Raw genomic sequence first — 21,051 nt, forward strand, 5'->3', positions numbered from 1 at the left:
ACAAAACAAACAAACAAAAAAACACCTCTCAAAGAACCCACACACAACCCACAACCACTCCTTATGCATAAAACTATGCAGGAAGGTGGGGATATTTTTGCAGCTATGTTAAGATCAATGCCATCATAGAAGATGCTTTGGCTAAGTGGTCTCTGAGAAAGACACATGCAAAGTCATTCTTCCAAAAAGCAAAAGCCATCAGGCATTTTGCCATAAAGCAAAAAAAAAGTCTTACGAGACACGGCACTGTCCACGACAACTAAATCAACATTATAAGGTGCAGAAAGTATTTATGTTCAACCTCAAAATTAGAGTAGTTGAACCAAAGTTACAAGAGTATGACTTTACCATTAACAGTTTTGTGACAGGGCATTGCTAGACCTCAGATGAAAGCCACACTTGTAACTAAGACTGCATATGAAATTACATTGCCAGATTTCCAGTTTACATGAAAATAGAAAATACAAACGAAGAGATTTTTTTTCTCCTATAAGAAAACAAGATCTTCCAAATGCTTCTAGGATGTCAATATGAATTTAAGCCAACTCCCATTTCAGTTGCTCTTCCATACACACGTGGATTTCAGGTAAATAATCCAGCATATGTTGCTGCTTATTTTTCAAGTAAAGAAGCTGCAGCTATGAAAACTTCCTGCTTTCATTTGCTTATATTTTTAGCAAAACACTAGAGAATACAGTCCGCGCTTTAAGCATCTTCTTTAAAGACTTATTGTTCATGGTCAAGAGTGGTTAAAGAGGGAAACAGGAGAATAACGCAAAATTTTTTCATGGTTATCATCTGAGGAAACTTGGTCTTAAGTTCAAGCTTCTGAAAAAAGCAAACATGAGACAAGTTCAGGAGGAGTTTGTATAGAGAATGAATAGCAGCATTACTGTCATGAGTCCTATCTCCAGGAGTTTTGTCATTCTGTATCAAACTGGTTTTCTACTCCTTTTTGCTTACTTCTAGATTTTTACAGTTAACTATCAGCAATGAAGCAGATTTTTGAGCAACTGTTCAGAAAGAATATTTGTCATTTCTTAGAAAGTGCCAGTGCTTCCCTAATTCTTTGAATCCTGTTTAAGACGAATACGATCTAGTAGTTTTGAGGGTCAAATGATGGTGAGTCTTATTTTCACTTTGAAGAGGAAAAATGCCCTTATCTCACAAGGATCAGAGAAGTAATGTTCAAATGGGATACTCATGTCAAGCTCAACTAACTATGGTTTGTTGCTAGCTTCTGAGACCAGTACTGTCGAGGAGAAAGAAAACAATCCAAGTTTGGATTTAACATGGGGCCTCTTCCACATGACTACACTGGTGTCTTCTAGCCTTGCACATCTTATCCTTCTCCTTAGATGCTTATTCCATGCATATGTACACGCTCAGGACTGTGGATGAGCTAGATTAGTCTTTAAACTTCATTATTAGCAAGGTGCATTCAGAAAATCTGGTTTAGCAGCTCTCCTCATTTGAGTCTAAGGAAACTGATAATAAAAACAATACATCTGCCATGTAGTGGATGTACTTCAAATACATAACAAAAATAATTCTATCATATTTTATTACACATATTACCTTTTAACCTTGCTAGTAAATAGCCTAATCTTTTACAGGAGAATTACTGCTTAACAAAGAAACGTCAAAGAAAGAAAGAAAGAAAACCATTATTAAACTAAATTCAGTGCAAAACTAGAGGCATTACAAGTGACCTCCTGGTGTTGTAAATTTTAGGTTGTGAGGTCACATTAAAAGTTATTTTTGTTACCATTTCAAACTACCTTTTTTAGGGTTAATAATCTCAAATACTTGGAAAACAAGAGAAACGCCTAGAAGTACTGAAAATATTTACATTCCACACTTTTGTTTCCATTTGTTCAGCTTATCTTGGAGTCTAAGAAATTCACAACTTTACCATTCTTAAAATGCAACTGTTTTTGGTTAATTTCTGTTAATTCTTTGTTGTTTGTAGCTGCAGGAGTTCATATGTTAAAGGTATGTTAACCAGACATCCGCCCATTTCTTATAAATTAATTATGTCTCTTCAGTGAAGATCTGCTTCATGAAAGTAGGACAAAGGCTAGAATGTAGTACAGCCTTTCATATCCAGCATTAACCAGATGACCCACGATGACCTGAAACAAAGTAAGTCTGACTATTCAGCTAGCTGGTAACGGGTCTTCCATAATTCAGCTGTATTGACATCAATACTTGAAAACAAATAGTACATACTTTTGAAGTGACTTTTATTTACAGGAACCAAAAAAAAAACATTTTCAGAAGAAATTTTCACTTGCAAACCACTTCAGTTGCTGCACTGAAGTTCTCTTTAGTTTTGCCCACTCTTTCTCATCAGGAGATAACTCATGCAGACACCTAATTCATTAGTTTTGAATACAGTGCAAATCAAGTGATAAAAATATAAAGTTTCTTAAAACATGCATATTCAATAAATGCAGACTATACATTATATATTTTTACTTAAATAATAGAAACCTGCTCTTTTCAAGCTTGTGCATATGAATTTTTACTGACCACAATAGGTGCTGTGGTTTTGTAAGCTGGCCTACATCTCACTCAAAACTCTGAAATTCAACATGCATTTTTAGCGTTCTGCTACAGAACTTTATATTATGACAAATATTATAAACAGAAACCAAGACTAATGACTAGATCTGGTTTAGTATAGTGATAGCATGCTTTGATACTAAAAAATTTCACTAAGAAGAAAGGGACACGTACTAACAAAAAGTTAAATGGTTGTGCTTGCAACCACAACAGTGAGAAAAGAGACTGTATTGAAGACAAACTATACAAGGCTAAGTAGCTCAGCCATAGCCACATGATGTTTCTAGTTCCCAGACTTGTTTGGAGATCTCTGCTTTCAGCCTCGTAACATAGATAGGCTATAAACTTATAAACTTTAACTACTCAAAAGATATACTTAATGTAGACTAAGACAGGCTCAACACAAGAGTTGGTGCAGAATAAAGAACTTAACTTTACTTCATACTTTGTCTCATGGCATTTTGTGATGAGAAAGCCCTAAAAATTAAAATGTTAAAAGAAGTTTGCCAGTAGACCCAGCAATAAGACAAAACATTTAAAGGACCAATAATCACCATTTAACCAACATTTTAGGTGGCTAAAAGCTTTATATCACTTTACTGAACACATTGTAGTACTTGCACAATCTCAACAGACGTTTTTTGGGGGTGGGGAAAGAGGTTTTGATTTGCTGGGGTCATCAGAAAATTTAAAAGCATGCACAAGTGCAAACTGCAAAATAGTAGTACTTCTTTAACATATCCATTCTTGGGTGCAGGTGTCGACAAATAAGCATAGATAAAATGGTCCTGTTATATGTATGAGGTTTCTAAATAGCAATTACTTAAGATACACAGCTTATGCACTTGTCAAATTGAAAAAAATACCAACATTCTCGTGTGACTGAATGACTTCTCACATACTGTGACTGCATCTTTGAATTTTCAGAAACAGGTACACAGCATGCATGTGGACTATACCTACAATTGAAACTGCAATTGCAAAAAAATTATAGACAACACCCAAGTAATTCCATTGTAGTAACAAAAATCTTGATTTTATCTGAGCATTGATACCAATGCTTATGCGTTTCACTATGAAAATAAACAGAATTGAAAATAATACAGTCCCCCACAGATGAAAAGAGACAATCATCTTTGATTCAGTTTAGATAGCTGGTTTCATGGCAGAAGAGTTGGACTTCAGAATTTACTTATTTTTTTTTAAATTATGTCAACAAAGTTTTATACACACTTAAAATTCTTGGGCGGGGGGGGGAGGCGGGGGAGAGAGGGGAGGAAAAAGGGGGGGAGGTGGCTGGCAAAAAAAAACCCCACGACCAACTTGTTTCCTGCATATTGGCAATATTTTCATACAGATAACTGAATTAGGCTCATCAAATAACATGCAATGATTGCCTTATCTTCTTGATCATTTATTTTCAGCTTTGATATAGACAAACACAATTGTGTTTCTATCTTATAATTTCCATTTAATTCTCCTATGCTTGCAAATTTAGGCACAGATAGGGGTTTTCAAGAGGAATTAATCATGACAAACTCTGTGAAACAACTCTCAAAAAAACATTTCTACCATTTTCATAAGCCTGTATAGCATTACAGCTCAATTTAATTAGAACTGATGAACTACAGTTAAAAAAGTTAAACCCAAAGGTTCCGAGATCCCATTATCAGGGTAAAGTAGGGGAAAGTACTCTGTTTACTCTAAACATGAAACATTTCCTTTAAATTACATATTTGGAAGAAATATTTCAGGTTTTTCCCCTTGAGTTTAACAGCAAGTTTAAATTATCTATACACATCTGTTTAGTCTTAATGTGATCTCTGAAGTATGAGTTGTCTCAAGTTGTACTGAAGAATCAAACCAAAGTCATCCTCTATACTAAAGTTATACTAAAGAGTTTTGCTTTAACAATATTTGAGAATAAACAGCTACTGTAACTGTGACAAGTGAAAAACTATGAAAACAAAGTGAAAGTATTTGCTAATATCAAAAAGAAAGTATCTAAGAACTTAAAATGGTGCAGCCACAGCAAAAGAAGAGATACTGTTACGAAAAACAAGGTAATTCTGTATTGTACCCCTCTCACAACCTGTATCCCTTCCATAGGTACAATGGAAGTTAAGTTGTTCTTGGTTGTCAACACCCTGACATAAGAATAACAAAAACCCCTACAAACCTATACAATGCAGGAAGAAGAGATAAAAGAGCAGATTAAAACGGAGTAAAAGCTGAAAACAGAATACAAAGCATAAGAGATCATGGAAATCAAAGAATGTTGAAGAATGCAAAATATTTTACAGTTTCTTTACATTGTGGTATCTTCTTGGATTAGAAAGTAACCTTATATATGGTGTTATCTTGCATTTCATTTATAAATTATTCATTGCAATGTAAGCTATGGGAAAAAAAAACCCTAAATAATTTCAAACAGAAAGTTACCTAAAACTCAGTACCTAGTTCAGATCTCTCATCGTATTGGTAATACTCGGAGGGGGGGGACCAAAACAAATAAGCACAAAAAAACCAACCAACAATAAAAAAAAAGCCCAGCCTAGCAGTATTTTAATGTACTCAGAAAGCAAATCTGAGCTTTACTGATGCCTGAGGAATCACTGTGTTGCCCAGAATCTACACAGAACAGATGATAAAAATTCAGCTTTATTTCTTACTTACTCTGTTTTGGAATAACAACAACCCTCTCTTCCACACATCTGAGGATCAACTTACTACCATTTTCTAAAAATTATTTTGGAATGTTCTAGAAATCATAAGACATTTTCAGTGCCACCATCTTAAATTAGATTCTTAAATAGCATCTGTAACTTAGAAAAATATCTCAGTAAAACATGAGTAGCTCTGACTCTGACACCTCACTCCTTCACATGTTTGTACTTAGCTGTTCAGAAAGGAGTGGGCTGGTGAAGAAAGACTTAGAAGTGGTCCTTCATATATTTATTGACAGCCCAGACCCATATAGAATATGGTATACAAACTGTCAATTTTATTTGTTTTGAATCAGAAGAACTGAAAAGGAGTAACTACTTGAAATAAATTCTCTCTCTCCTTCCAGTCAAACGCTTCCTTAGAAGTACACTTTCATACAGGAGGACTTGACTCAGGGGTCCCGCACTTTTCTGAAAAAGAGGAAAATACTGCAAAAATGCAGTACTTCAAATATTCCTGAGTATGCACTAATCCACAAGCCAAACTGCAGGTTGTGGGAGAAAGCAGAAACTTCATAAGGTAGCTAGTTTAGCCATTTTCAATTTACAATATGCATTCAGAAACCTTCTGCACACTTGTGCTCAATTAGTTAGCAACACATAATCTATTAACACACCCCTTTTAAAAGTAAATAGTCTGCTAACACATGCAAATTGAACCACTGTCTCTGATATACAATTCTGGCATAAGCAAATGCTAAGCACTGAATTAACGATGGCAGTGAGCTTTTATTAATAGTTTTTAATGGTACACACCAAAAACTTTGTGTACAAAGTCTACTAACATATACAGTATACTACTCAAATGTGGCTTCTGCTTCAGTGCCTAGAATACATGATTGTTAGGAATGAAAAGGGATTTTTAAAATTATTTCTTTGTGAATTAGAGTTGTTTTGGGTTTCTTTCCATAAACCAAAACGCCTTTTGGTACTTTTCAAACACCAGAGCAACAATAACCGCAGTTGTGAGACTGAAATCTTACAAAAATCAACATAAAGAATTATTGCTTTTAACCCTGGTAGGCAATAATTTGCACCATTATGGGCATTATTTGTATATTTTACAAAATCTGAGTCAAGTAAAAGCATTTTATGCTTACTCATGAACAATCAAAAAGTACAAACCAAACTTTCTGCTTCAGATTTCTCTCTATATTGCAGTGCTTTAAAAGGAACCAGGGAGAGAAACTGCAAGAGAAAGTGTTTTCACACTCCCCCATTTGTGACTATTAACAGCTACAGCTTATTTTTTGAATAAGTAATTACCTAGTTAGAGCGAACACATTCATAAGTTTGACCTAGCTAGAGCACTTTTTCATCATTTTTTCAGTAGAGAAGTACATTTTCCCCTTATTTCTTCATCTTCCATCTGTTCTTTCAACATTCCTGTTTAAGCAGTGGTCAACAAGAGGCATTCTCTACCAAAGTGGTACAAACTGAAGCTGGATTCTAATCGGACATTTATTATTCTGCTGCAACATTGAACATATAACAAATGTATCCAGATCCTAGGCAGTTCATTATAGTCTAGCCTCACTATTTCCTATTACAGCATTAATGGCATTGAGACAAGGCAATGATTAAAACTTCATATTTTTTGTAAATGGAAGAAAATTTAATAAATTGATTTTCTTGCATAATTAAATGTTAAATACTGCTACTACACAGTTACAACAAATTTATTCCAGCTATTATTGATGATCTCATTGTGCTGTTAGCAAATTAGTCCCTAAATGTTTTAAGAAACAAACAACGGGAAAGGATTCAATGGTTCACATATCTAATCATGCTAAACTGATAAAACCAAGTAATCCTGAATATACAGCCAACTAAAGAGTCAAAAAAAGTTATTAGAATTCACTCTGAAGTTATTCAAACTGAGGATAAAAGTAAGTATATCACCATGCTGAATAAAACTAAACCATTTCTTGAATGCAAAAGTACTTCTATATAAAATAGAAAAGTGTTGTATTGTGCAGTTATTAGCTCTCAAAGTAGCATTCTCAATGAAATCAGATACAATAACTTCTTCAGACATTTAAGAGAGCTAAATTCATTCTTGAATAGTAGTAGCCTGGTGTTCTCAGTCCATACTTAAGAATTTAGCTAAGCTACAAAGATGAAAGAACAGCACCACCTAGTTCTCTATTTAAAAGTTTTCAAATATTATCATCCATTGATTTATTTTTGTAATCTCTATTCACATATGTGTGTATATTCTACAATGAAATCTGTCACATTTCCATAGGACATGATACTAACAAGTTTGTCGGGGTTATTAAAGCATCTGATGTAGATACTTTACAAATGCATTCTGTGGAAAAAAGTGCTTGCATATGCAAGAGTGATAGAGACTTGTAATAATACAACTATTATTCTGAAGCACCATAAACACCAAATGGATTGCTCATCTGTCCCTAATATTACTTGTGGGACCATTTCTCTCATTTAACCAAAACACTGTATTTGTATTGATTCTCTTATAAAGTATTCTGACACTTTATAGCATGCATATGTGTTCCAGATGCAAAAAACATATTCATGATACAGACACCACAAGAGCCTCAGCAACATGTTAAAAAACTAATTATAGTTTATGCAAGTTGTTTCATATTTACTTTTCTACTCTGCAAATAGTAGAAAAGTTACAGAAACGGGGTCAATATTTTAGTTCTTAGTTGGGCTGAAAATTTTCATGTCAATAATTCCCCTGCTAGAGAATGAGAGATGTGTATTTCAACAATCCAGAAGTTCACCACGATACAACAGCAGCACCTAAGAATCTATCTACTCCTACTGTGCAGACATCTTAACTAAGTTTTACTAGCATAGCTGCCTGTGTTTCAATTTAATAACCACACAGCCACACATGTAGAATAGTTATCCTATTTTTCTGGACATGCTGTATTTTCTAAGATCTCACATCGACAGAACATAATAGCATTAGAACTTTATTTCTGAAGACATCTTCTGTTTTGACGTTGATATTCATCAGTCAATTCTGATTTCTTATACTAATATACATTGCGCTAGATACTTTCTGTAAGTCTCTTAATTGAAATAAAGCACAAATGACATTGATACTGTGACTATTCTGGACAGTACTGCATTTTACATTGCAATGGCACGTTTTGTAACATTATAGAGAAAATGGGAGTTAACTGCACCTACAAAATGCCTTAGCTACACTTGAACGAAATGTTCAAATCAAATGATTGACTTATCTAACTTTGTACAAGGAAAATTAAGTGAAGCTACATTGAAATGATCTCATGTAGCACATTTGTATCAATATGCTGAAGTTCATCAGCTTCTGAAGTATTTTCAGCTCTCAAATTTGACCCTACCAAGGCCTGTAAGAAGTCTTCCGTGCTGTACTGATGGAAAAAATCAGGCTCTTAACAGACGAAGGAGACTAGAGCCTTATGACTACCTCACTAAAAAGCTTCTTGAATTAGTGCCCCTGGCAAGAGTCAGGCCCCAGTGCCAGGAACCAACTCCCACTGGCTCCCCTCCTCACTTCTGTTAGCGCACATCTGAGGAAGGTAGGGAGAAGTAGGGGGAAGAAAATAAAACAATAATAATATAAAAAAATAAAAATTGAAGCCTCTTATCACACCCTTCCCAGGCATTTTCTCCTCCAAAGTAGAGTGAGGGATATCCTCTAATATCTTCCACAGAACGCAGTAGCCCTAAAACCTTCACTTGTTGGATTTCATTTCCTGGGGAAAGGAAGAGGTAGAGAGTCATAGCAGGAGAAAGATAAAAAGGTATGCTGTATCCTGCAAGCCTGAAGTCATATAGTGTTTTGTTCCAGCCTAATCTTCATTGTGTCTTGTTCTTTCACAGCAAAGGCTTTTGCAGTAACTCTGGAGGGGATGTTTTATTCCTACAGAAAATAAAAAGTTGCCCCATTCCTTGTCCCCCAGCTATCTACCTACATACCTATCATCCATGAAGGTCACTTAAGTGTTGACATGCCATAGCTCACTTGTTGCAAAGTCAACACAATGTAAACAGATTATATAGGACACAAATTTGAGGCCTTTATCCTTACAGTCTTAAGAAGGGAAATCCCTTCATGCATACAGAGTAGGGTTGTTGCTGTTTCCCCACTTCACATCTTGCAGCAGCAAACAAAAGAAACAAAGTTTGGTTTTCTTGACAGGTATCCTAGGCAGACAGGGGGCTGTCCTGCAGGGATTTACTCCGCATTTATCTGTGACCAGCTAGTCACGTATTTTGAAATTTCTTTCTGAATATAATTCCTTCTAGAAATTGTTCAAATGACAAGAGCATTGGTCAAATGACCAATTAAAAGAAAAAAGCCTGTGGTATTAATAACTCATTAAATGATACAGACTACTAGATTCTGTTTTCCTGTTGGGATTTACAGTATATTTCAGTTTGCAATAGGCATAATCTAATGAACATTAAATGCACTTACAAATTCTGCAATGTCACAGTAAATGAAGAATACCCTTTATAGAACACATACAACTGCCTTCATTATCCAGACTTCCCATTACTCCATTTTGCATCAGATTAGGAAAAAAATATGTGGTTTTGTAGAGCAGAAGTATCACTTGCTTTTCTAACAGACAAAAGCAAATCTGTACAAAATCTGATATAATTCTTCTTCTCAAAATCCACAGTTTAGGAAATTCTGCAATCACGTTATTATAAATAACACACCCCCTCCCCAAGTTGCTCACACTAAATATACAAAAGCCTATTCACTTAAAACAATCTTATATTCCAAGCTACTTTGAAATTACATTAATCTTGTGTTAAACATATGTGAACATGCCATAAATAACTCTATAAGCCATTGAGATTTTTATCTACCATAAATAAAAAAAACAAATGGCTCATATATTTCTATTGATTATATGCCTTCCCCACCACCTTCAAAATTCACCACTCGGAACACAGCAAAGCAATAATGATTTATAATTTGCAAAACAAAGATGACTTTGGAAGCAGAAAACATTTTAATTTCAGTCTAATCCAATTCTAAAACCCAAACTTATTTTGTGGGGAAAACACTGGAATTACGTGAGCTCTCAACCATTCTTTAAGGAGTGAATGAGACTTACTCTAAGAATGGCATACATTTTGCATTTTACATACCAAAAAGAAGCATGAACCAGCAGTTTGCAACCCATAGTCTTTAGATTTAGTGAAGAGAGACATGCCAAATACTTGACCAAAAAAATCCAAATAAGGTAACGAGAATGTTCTGAAGAAGCTGGGTAAATAGCCAAGGTGCTAGCCCATACTTAACTTACTTATATACTACTTGTGTTCAAATACACATAATCTTGATTACATTTATGTAAGCAGTAGTCATGACATATACTAAGATTGTAATGTGTTAGATTCAGGACTCCAGCCTTAGAGAAAGCACAGCCTATAAAGCTAATTCACTGCCACCTTTTTTTTTTTTTTTAATAGCAAAAAATGAGACACACTCTTTTTAAATACGTAACATCCTAGTAATTGTCAGACTTGATATCTAAATTCTGAAAAACTCCTCAGTGTTAGGTGTTGCTAGATTTGCTACAATTGTCTTTAATTTACATTGAAGGGATACCCTTTAGACTGTACAGATATAATTTTTTCATTAACCAAAATGATCATTAAACAAGATGGTGCTTATATGAGTCCATATGAGTCCATATGAGTCCAAGTTTCACCTATTTTTCATAGTGTTATAAGGCCACACTATACAAGCCTGGAGACATCAATAACATCATTGGAAGTATGAAGCAATGGAAAAGTTCAAAAATGGTAAAGTTAAGAGGAAACTGCAATGCCATGCTTATTCTAATGAACAAGATATTTCACATGTCAATTAAACTTATGAAAAAATGCAATGTTAGCTCAAGGTTTCCTCCAAATATACAAAAAAGAAGTTCTCATTTTCACTACAGTTATTTTAGATGTTAACAAAAGAATTTCTGTAAAGGAAATACTACTTTGTATTCCTGTATACTATACCATTTCATGACCTGTCACAGATTTGAGATACTGTTAATCCTTGATTGGTAATCAGTTTAGTGAGTAATATCTCTAGTCACTGCATTTATTTTCTAATTTGCAAACAGCTGTGGTTTGACATTTTTGTATATTTGAAGATATAAAAAGTTTCTTTCAGTTGATGACCTGGAGTGTGAACAAATTTTACTTTTCCTGTATAAACTGTGCAAACCAATGGAGACTTTGTCATTGTTCTTCAATTTACATCCATCAGTGTGTCACAATGAAGGACTAAGTACTACGTCAAGATTTAAACTTCATATATAAAAAACACATTAACACTCAGGGAAGAAGGAAAAAAAAAAAGCCTTTGAAAGGCATAAACATAAAATGACCTTGACGCTGGAACATATTTTACACAATCTTTTAATTAAAAGAAATTTCTAATATTAAACTGCAGCTTGACTCTGTACCATCTCGTTGCTTTTGCTTGATATTTATTTTTTACAGAAAAAAATCAGCACATAACAAATTTGTATTGCAAAGTAACATTTTTTCAATAGCAAATTCAATGACCTTAAACCCCACATAATTCTAAAAATTGATTGCTTCTGCTTCAACTAGTATGGTTTTTCCCCTCGTTAGGGACTAGAACAGCTTCCTGCCTTGTAACAGAGCAGGAATAAAAGCAGGTCAAGTTACACTGTTAATCCAGCAGATGTAGGTCAGTTTGGGATAAATATTGGAACAAATGGAAAATACCAGAGTGCCTACTACAACTGCTGCTGTGAAGTAATTTGGCTTTATTCTCTTCAGAGCTGACAGTCAGTCACAATTGTGGAGTTTCCAGCATTGAACTTTGAAAAGCCAGAGTTTTTAAGACTTAGATGGGTCAGTACAGCTGTACTGGGCTACTCAGCTTCTGCCAGAAGTGGCAATAATGCAGTGTGTTATATATTGAGGATATCCAGAAAGGCATAACTGTATTTTCACATGTGGTCACAAATTATTTTTGCATGTAATAGCATACTCAGGTTACTTTACCTAAGATTTGGCAATTGAATTACTATGATTAGAATCACTGTTTGATTAATAGTGTGGTATATAAGAAGTTTAAAATATAACAACAATATTTCAATATTTTCACCTCTAACATAAGAAAACAGTCTCTCTCGCACTATCGTTCCCAACCAACAAAGAAAAGGACAGGTAGTCAACAAACTGTTTAGAGAAAGATTACGATAGAGGGAATATCAACACTATGCAGGCAACCACTATACTGCATAAACAACTTTATGCGCTGTTTTACAAATACATAAACCATGCCAACTCCATTCACAGAACAAAGATATATATGTATAGATATACACACACACACACACACAGAGAAACCTTCAGCTCTGAAAGAGCTTTAGGGATTCAAATGGAGAGCACAGACTATACAGTAGTTATTTTTCCAAAACTAATGAGCAGCTGCCTACAGACAGTTAATTTTCTTTAACAGCTATGTAAGAAAAGGAGAATCCTAAATTGAGTATTACAAAATAGAAAAAAGTTAAATTTGTGAATTTATAGTAATGTAAAACTATATGAATAGTTATTAGCTGCTACTTAAAATGTGAAACCTATAAAAGCATTCATGCTCTCCAAGACCCAAACTAGAAAGCAGAAAGTACAGTTCAACTCACAGTTAAGAAGAAATGGTCTTTCCCTCAAAAATCACAAACTTGTCAGACTGCAAAAACACTCCTGAGTAAGGCTTATATAGATCCCAAGATCTCCGTTTTGCAAATAAAATGATGGCAAAAGAAACAAGTATGATTTTATTTTTCACATTTACAGGTGCTAGGAAAAGAAGATAGGACAATATATAGTCAGATACAGTTAAAGGAAGAAAGAGGGAGTCTTCCAGGCCATCTGCCTGCACTCCTCACTAAATCCTTTTTGCCTGTTCCAAGTTCTCCATGTTAGAAAGTACTACACCCAAAACATCAAGTGTTAAAAGAGAGCACTAGAAGATGCAATACAGTTTCCAGTGTTAGCACTCTGTTTTGTCATTGAAATAAATGTTCTCTGCTTCTTCCACTCCCCCCTTAAAACACTATTGTGATAGTGTCCCATGTATTGACATTTAAAGCACCCATCCTAAGCTTGTTGTGCATTAAGATAAGAGAAGTTGTAAGCATTTGGACTTTGTCTTTAATTTTAATTTATAAGATGGAAAGATCCTGAAATAGATTCACAGAAAAAACAAAACACAAAAACTCACAACATCAAGAACCCTTGCAAAGAAACCCACATTCATTTTCCAAAACACTCAATTCTCTTCAGAATGTTTTCATTATGTGGAAAGATAAATTGTTCAAGGGCAGATTCCTGAGAGAAATCATGATTTTACAAGTTACTCCTTGCCACTGGAATTTGATATTTGCCTTTCTTCCTTTCAAACACACCTCAAAAACTCCTTGGGAAGAAGGGATATGCTCATTAAGATCATACTTAATATTGATGCAATCCCAGAGGAGACACATACTAAACTATGTATAATAGTTTTACGGTTCTATGTTTGTTTTGGAATGTGGATTTTCAAAAGCATGTCAGTGGCATTCTCTCTAGAGAAGACCCTCCATTGTTTTGAGAGTGTCTAACAGGATTAGCCTGTTATTAGATTCATGTTTTAAGGCAAAATTGAAGTATTCCTTCTTTCTCTTGGAGAAGGCATTAAGGAGACAATTACAGCATCTTCTATGTCTACTTTTTAAGCATTAGATGAAGAGGGAATCATTGCTCTAGCAGAGCCAACCATACTCTGGTTATGCTGCTATTCTCTTAGCAACCAGCTGATGCCCATGTCCACATCTTTACCATACATAGAGTTGTTATCAGTTACTTAACCACCATTTGTGATGCATAAGTAAAAAACAAAAACAAAAACCAACCAAAAAGCAAACTAACCAACCAAAAAAAAAACCCCCAACAACCTCAAAATCCAATCTTGACTTTACACAGCAATATTAAAAGATTAATTCTTTGGTGGAAAGAGTAAGGGTAATCACATTCAACACATTTTGTCAATAGCAGGCCAGAGTGTCGGGAAAGCTAGTTATGACAACTAAGGCTTCTATTAAAAAAACCCCATGGCTTAAAGACAAAGTACATTACAATGGAATTGCAATTGACAATTAAATAAATTTAAAAGCAGAGGGAAACCCACTGCTTTACATTTCTGAAATTAAAAAAAAAAAAAGTTAAAAGAGAACTAACAAAAAAGTAGATAAGAAAAATGTATTTGTTTCAATGGAGGTGCTTCTCTTGATCAACATTTCTGTGGAGTCACTTTTTCAGTGAGAAGCTTCAAAACTGTTTACTGTTGCATTGATGACAGAAACTTGATAAATATTTTGAGTGTAACAGTGATAACTATGAGGAGACTGAGTGATCCCTATTCATGTATTCCTCAGGGAAGTCATGTGAGGTTATCAATAGGAATTTAGATTGTTTAGTTACTTGACGTTCTAAAACTGAACGTGAACTGCTATGCGATGACTATCCATAAAAATACACGAAGAAATCAAGCAAAAGAATTCATAAAATATATACTAACCTGAGAACTAAGCAGCTAATAAGCCTACCAAGCCTTGGTTAGATTGACAGGAATCACATCAAGACAGTCACCATCAAGTAGAGTGAAACATTTTATGTTTCATCTTGTGCATAAAATGTTCCAAATAAAGATTGTATAAAAACTACTGTTTTCTATTCTGTAATCGTCTATACCTTCACAGAACTTACAGTATTACAGCAACATGCTTTTGGCTTGCTGTACACCATATTAGTGTTACAATGTTTAGCTGTCAAGACAATCCCTATGTATATAGCATTGGGTTGCCAAGATTTTGCTAACAGAAATCCTACTGAAAATTCAAAACAGACTCTAGATACATAAGACATTGAGTAATGTATGAAAACTTTGTCTTAAATCAGCTTAGATGATCTGAGAAGTAGCCATTTGCCCATTTGCTTTTTTTGGGTTTTGGTTTTTGACTTTTTTTTTTTTTTAAAATTCTGCTTGTAACAGATCTGGGCTTACGTTAAAAAAAAAAAAAAAGGAGTCTCACCCGTAAGCAATTATCTGTCTTCACTGATTTGTTGCACCACTGATCACAGTTTCAGCCAAATTAAAATGTCCCTGCATTATTTTCACTAGTAGACAGGTTGCAAGCATTTGAAGTGTCTGAAGAAACCATATTGAGAAGATTTGCCCGGTGTTGGCAGAGAACTGAAAGTAGATCATTTGCTACCACATACAGAACTATCCAGTGTCTTCTCAGAAGCAGAGCACATTAAGGCATTAGATGCCATTTGCATTATCACACAGCAGGGGGCTACAGCAGCTACAATTCCAGGACAATCTTAACCCGTATCTGTATGCTATGAATCCAACAAAACTATTTTTAATATTACAGTTTCTCACGTGATAGCACTTTACAGTAAATAACTTACTTTTCAGGTTGCATAAAAGCAGCTCAGATGATGTACTCAAGTTATTCTAAATATATACTGTCCTCCAACTGTTACATTTTGTCTAAGGAAGGGTAAATTCATGAAGCGGAAAAAACAATCAGAATGACAAAAATGTAAGGCTGACTGTAAACATACATAACAGCTTAACTGTTTGGGACATCGTTTAAGTAGCCCAGAATCATTACAGTGCGCAAGCTAAGAACAACAGCAGCCAGAGATCCTACTATTTTCACAGCAAATGCTGTAGAGAGCAGAGCAGACTGGCATCATACCCAAACTCAGCTGACAAACCGCTTCTCAGCTCAACATGTTATTACTCCCTCTTCCACCTCCATCACTCCCCTTTCACAGCAAGCAGTTGACACCGGGCTCTTTTACTTCTTGTTTGCCTCCTTTCCAAAGGGACTGCTTGCTGTTAATGCTATTCCACACACAAGCTGAGAAGCATTATTCTATGTCCTCTTCCCCCAGCTGATGCTTCATCAATACTCAGGACAGATTCCTTAAGCAAGTCCCTCCACAGATCATGCCAGAAAGGCACACTTCCATACAGGACACCCGTCAGCTTGACTCTTTGTCACCTTGTCTTTAAACTTAATTAGCTTCAGTTTCACTAACAGGAACCATCCTCAGTTACAACCCAGAAGTGCTTCGAATCTGCAGAACAAAGATCTTATTCACGTACAGAGCTGAGGAAAAAACCTGCGTATCCCATGGTCCACAAACGGAAAATCGGAGGAATCTAACAAATTCATTGAGCCACTTCACAACACAGTTTGGGAAAGCAAAGCAAGCCAAGGGGAAAAATTACTTTTAAGTGCAGGTATAAAGCTGCCAACAAAAAATGGGTCTAATATGGTAACTGTGTCTGCTAGTTGTGGCAAAATAAATGGCAGAAACTGAGAAAACAATGTTTATGAAGTAGCACTATAAGGTGGATCAACAGAATTTGATATTCTGTGAGATACAGACGCTATTGAGGACAGTCATTCTCCTAGAAAATATTTAGTCGTCTTCTTCTCCATTCTCCTTTACCTTAGGAGAAAAGGATAGTAGAAATTATTTCCCCTCACTCCTGTCTGAGGGTTACAGGTTCTTTATATCCTCCCTGCCTTTTTTGGTTTTGGGGTTTTCTTGTGTTTTGGTGGGTTTTTTTGTTTTTTTGTTTTTTTGTTGTTTTTTTTTTTTTTTTTTATACTGCACAGCAAAAGTGCCTCCTGAAACAGCACTCTGCTGAAGCACAGTATACGGAGCGCCTAAGTATTTTTGATTGCCATTTTAATCAGGAGCTGAAAAAATAATTGTGTGAGAAACTGAAAAGAGAGAGATGTTTTATACACACGGAGGGCAAGCTGGGTAACACGTTAGGCATCGCCTTTCCCCATCTGCAAGGACAGGCCCCGTCTGGTTATTTCCACACAGTCACAGTCAGGTTGGTATTGCACCCCTTTTCTCGCAACACGTTTTTTACCTGATGCAGTTTCGCGGAGTTACATTTTTGCCTCGCCCGCACTCCCTAAAGCGGAGACGACGCCGCTTTTAATCGCCAGTTTTACTCTCAGAACCGCGACGCGCCGAATGCGTCTGGCTGCACCGTGGGCAAGATCAAATCCTCCTCCTCCGGCGGCAGCCCCGATTTTATTGGTGACAGAAAGTCAGTCCAGACGCTCTCCCCCCCGCACCACCACCGCTGTGCCACCGCCACCTCCTCCCCTCCCCTTTCGCGGGGCGATGAATTGACGATTCATAAGGGAATGTGAAAGGCTGAGGGGAGCCAACCCCCAGGTGCAGCCTTGCTCCCCCGACCGTTGGGCTCCCTGACCGTTGGGGCTCCCCCCGCCCCGCCTCGCGCCGCGCCGCGCGGGCCCGCGCGGCGCGGCGCGAGGCGGGGCGGGGGGAGCCGCCGCTGACGGGGGGCAAACTCTGGGCCGGCAGCGCAGCGCCGCGGGCGAGAAGGCGGCGGAGGGGAGGGGAGGAGGAGAGAAGAGGAATCCATCCAGCGTGGAAACTAGCTGCAGGATGAGCCGCCTCGGAGCGGGATGGCGAAGGGATCCGCTTCCGAACCCCGCCGGCTCATCCGATTACCCTACGTGCATATTTTATACCTGACCGACAAGGCACGCGTTCTCCGAGGAACCACGGACGCCGTCGTCCCCCCCACACTCCGCTACCCACCCCCCTCCGCCTCACCCGCCCCCGTCTCCCCGGCGGGGAGGCACGGCTGGAGCCCGCACGTTTCCCCGGGATGTTGTTGCAGCGCTGCGGCTGCGTTCGCACTTTCGGGGGGCGCGTTAGCGGCGGGCGAGCCGGGAGGACACGGGGAGTTGGAGGGGTGGCTGCAGGGGTTGGCGAGCGGCTGGCGGCGGCGAGGGGGGGTGGGGGGGTGGGGAGAAGCGCGGAGGGCGAAGGAGGGCGGGAAGAGGCTGACGGGGAAAGGGCAGGAAGGGTTAACAACCGTGCGGCGCTTTAGCGCTGGATAGCGCTACCCGAGCGGGAGGCTGGGGGCGCCCGGGGAGGAGAGGGCGGCGGAGGAAAGGGAGGGGGGAGCGGGTCAGGAGCAGGGCGGCGGGGAGGCCGGGGATGCCCCGGGCCGCGGCGGTGCTCCCCCCCCGCTCCCCGGATTCCTCCTTCCCTCCCCGGGCGCGGGGCAGGGGTGGGGAGGAGGCGGTACCTTGTACGAGGATCCCGCAGAGGCTGTAGAAGCGCAGGAGCGCGCCGGGCTTCAGCCGCATCCTCGGGGCTCCCCTCGGGCTGGGTGGGCGCCAGGCACGCAGATCCGCAGCCTCCCGCCGCTCCGCTCTCCGGGCGCTTCCTTCCCCCCGCAGGAGCCGCCGCCGCCGCCGCCTCCGCCGCAGTGTCTCCTTCGCTGTATCCAGTGGGGTGAGGAGGAGGAGGAGGACCAGGGTCGCGGGGGTGGATTGGGGAGGGAGGAGTAGGGGGGGGGAGCGGCGCTCTCCGCTGGCTCCGGCGCTGCTGGGCAGGTTCAGGTTCCCCCCCGCGGAGCGGTGCCGGGTAGCCCCCCTGGCTCCCCTTCCCCCTGCCGGCGTGTCCGTCCGTTCGCTCGCTCGCCCGCCTCTCCCGTCCCGTCCGGTCCCGCTGGCGGGCGGAGAAAGGGGCTGTGCTGGCGGTGAAGCTGCTCCGTTCCCAGCCGCTTCCCGGCTCGAGACACAAGGGCAAGCGCCGCTTGCGAAGCTCCCCTGGCCCGGCCCCGCCCCTGCCGGCCACCCCGCCCCTTTCTGCCGCGAGCCCCGCCCCTCTCCCCGCCCCCCGGGCCACACCCCGGCCCTGCCTGTGGCGTGGGCACGCCCCCGCCACCGCCTTGGCCACACCTCCGCAGGCACGGCACGCCCCTCGGGCCCCGCACCGCCCCCTCAGGTGGGTGTGTGACTGGCGCGGGCGGCTGCCCAATAGCAAGCCCCCAGGTTCGGCCGGTTGGCCAATGAGGCGCTGACGGGGGAGGCGCGAGACGCCAGGTTACAAAACAAACGGGCGTTTCGCAGAGACGCGAGCCGCGAGACAGGTGCCAGGCCCCACCTCCTGCACCGCTGAGTGGCAGCTGGCTCGGGCCAATCGCGGGAAGACCCGGCTCCGCGGCGACTCTCCAGCCAATGGGCGGTGAGCGACGGCGGGGGCGGGGGCGGGCGGCGGGGCGCTGTCCAGACCCGGTTCTGAAGTGGCGGCCGGCGGCGCAAGGCGGCCAGGAGCGGGGCCGGCCGGCGGCGGCGGCGGCGGGCGCCGGAGGAGAGGCGCGGCCGCCCCGGCGCAGAGGGCACCAGGCGTCGGGGCGGGGGGCAGAGAGCTCCTGGCTGCCGCACCGGCGGCGCGGGGCGGGGGCCAGCCCGGCCGCTGGGAGGCCGCTGGCGCCCCGCCCAGAGGAGGAGCGGCAGGTGTCCCCTTGGCCGCGCGCCCCGGCCCTCAGCGCCCCGGCCGCGACCGTTAACGGCCGACAGCGCTGGGCGGGCGGGGCGAGAGAAGAGCCCCGGGGGGCGACGGGGCGCTGGGCGGCCTCCCGGCGGAGAGCCGCCAACCGCGGCCGGATCGGCGGCGAGGCGGGAGGGAGGGAGCGGAACGGCAGTGGAACGCGGGCCGGCGGGCGGGCAGGAGAGGCGTTAGCCGCCGCCTGGCGCCCCCGTCCTGCCGCGGCTGGGGAAGGAGCGGGCCCCCGGAGCCCGCAGGCAGGCGGGGCCGGGCGGTGGGGGCCAGGCGCACGGGCGGCGGGGCGGTGGGATTGGGACGCGGCCGCCGGCTGCCGCCGAGGCGCGAGTGACTCGCGGGGGAGGGAGAGGGGCTGCTGGGGCCGCACCGCCGGGGGCTCTCAGACCGCAGGCCGCTGCCGTCCGGCCCCGCCGCATCGCCGGCATGGAGAAACGGGGGGAAGTACCCGCAAGCCGGGGCCAGGGCCGGGGGCTGCCGAAAGGCTCCAGCCCGTTTCCTGCCCTTGCAAGGGAGGTGTAAAGCACCTCCTCTTCTCCCTGCTTTTTCCCCTATCTTCCTGAAAGCAGCAGATGAAAGAAAGATCGGCTGAGTCGCCTGTACGCTCCGAATTAAACACGTATAGATGATACCTTCACCACGGTAGCAGTAAGACCAGCTCCTCTTGTGAGGTACCCAGATAAGGAACTTTCTGGACTTTTTGCAGTGTTGCCTGGACTCTGAATGGCTTGGAGAAAGTTTTTTATTTGAAGGCTTTCTTTGGGAGGGTTTGTAGCATTCAGTTAGTAGTCCTAAATTGCTTATGGTCTAAAACATAAGACACTGAGTGCAAGAAGTCCAAGATGGCAGGCTACTTCTTCGTATTTGCATATTTGCTGTTTAGCACAGTATCATTCACCCTTTGCAAAAACCTCTTAGTGAAATAAGAATACCTTATATTTAGGTTGCTGGACCTTTCTGTAAACACCTATGGAGGGAATTGTGTTGCCTTATCTCGGAGAAAGCGGGATTTCCCTGCATCCAAACACTTAAAATGATCATGTGTTTCTTCATTTCTGATTGCTTTCTTTTTGTATTGAGATTTGCTCTCCAACATGATGCAGTATGTTTTCCATGGAACCTCTCTGAATTTCTGCCTTAATGTTCCATTCTTTAACACCAAAGAGCTTTACTGAGATAAAACAGTTGATGAAATAATCTTACATACCTATAGGAGAGGGAAGCTCTTTAAAAGCTAATTTCTGTGAAGAGTGTATGGTCTCAGATCATTAAGGCAGTGCTAACAGTTGTCAACTTCACCTTGAAGATCTTGAGCTAG

The 21,051-nt window shown here is 41.0% G+C and overlaps 1 protein-coding gene across 4 annotated transcripts in view; it reads right to left on the reverse strand.

Annotated features, from left to right (window-relative positions):
- CADM2 (cell adhesion molecule 2) overlaps window positions 1–19,037 on the reverse strand; it is a 668,106-nt gene extending 649,069 nt beyond the window's left edge. For 2 of the 4 annotated variants that reach the window (XM_074599232.1, XM_074599214.1), the window contains exon 1: window positions 18,472–19,037. In XM_074599232.1, the coding sequence (XP_074455333.1) occupies window positions 18,472–18,532 (61 nt within the window). In that variant the 5' untranslated portion in view covers window positions 18,533–19,037. The remainder of the gene's footprint in view (window positions 1–18,471) is intronic. The other 2 variants (XM_074599242.1, XM_074599223.1) reach the window with 1 other exon arrangement.
- Window positions 19,038–21,051: the final 2,014 nt, after the last annotated feature.

This window comes from Larus michahellis, chromosome 1, assembly GCF_964199755.1.
Source record: "Larus michahellis chromosome 1, bLarMic1.1, whole genome shotgun sequence".
NCBI lineage: Eukaryota > Metazoa > Chordata > Aves > Charadriiformes > Laridae > Larus > Larus michahellis.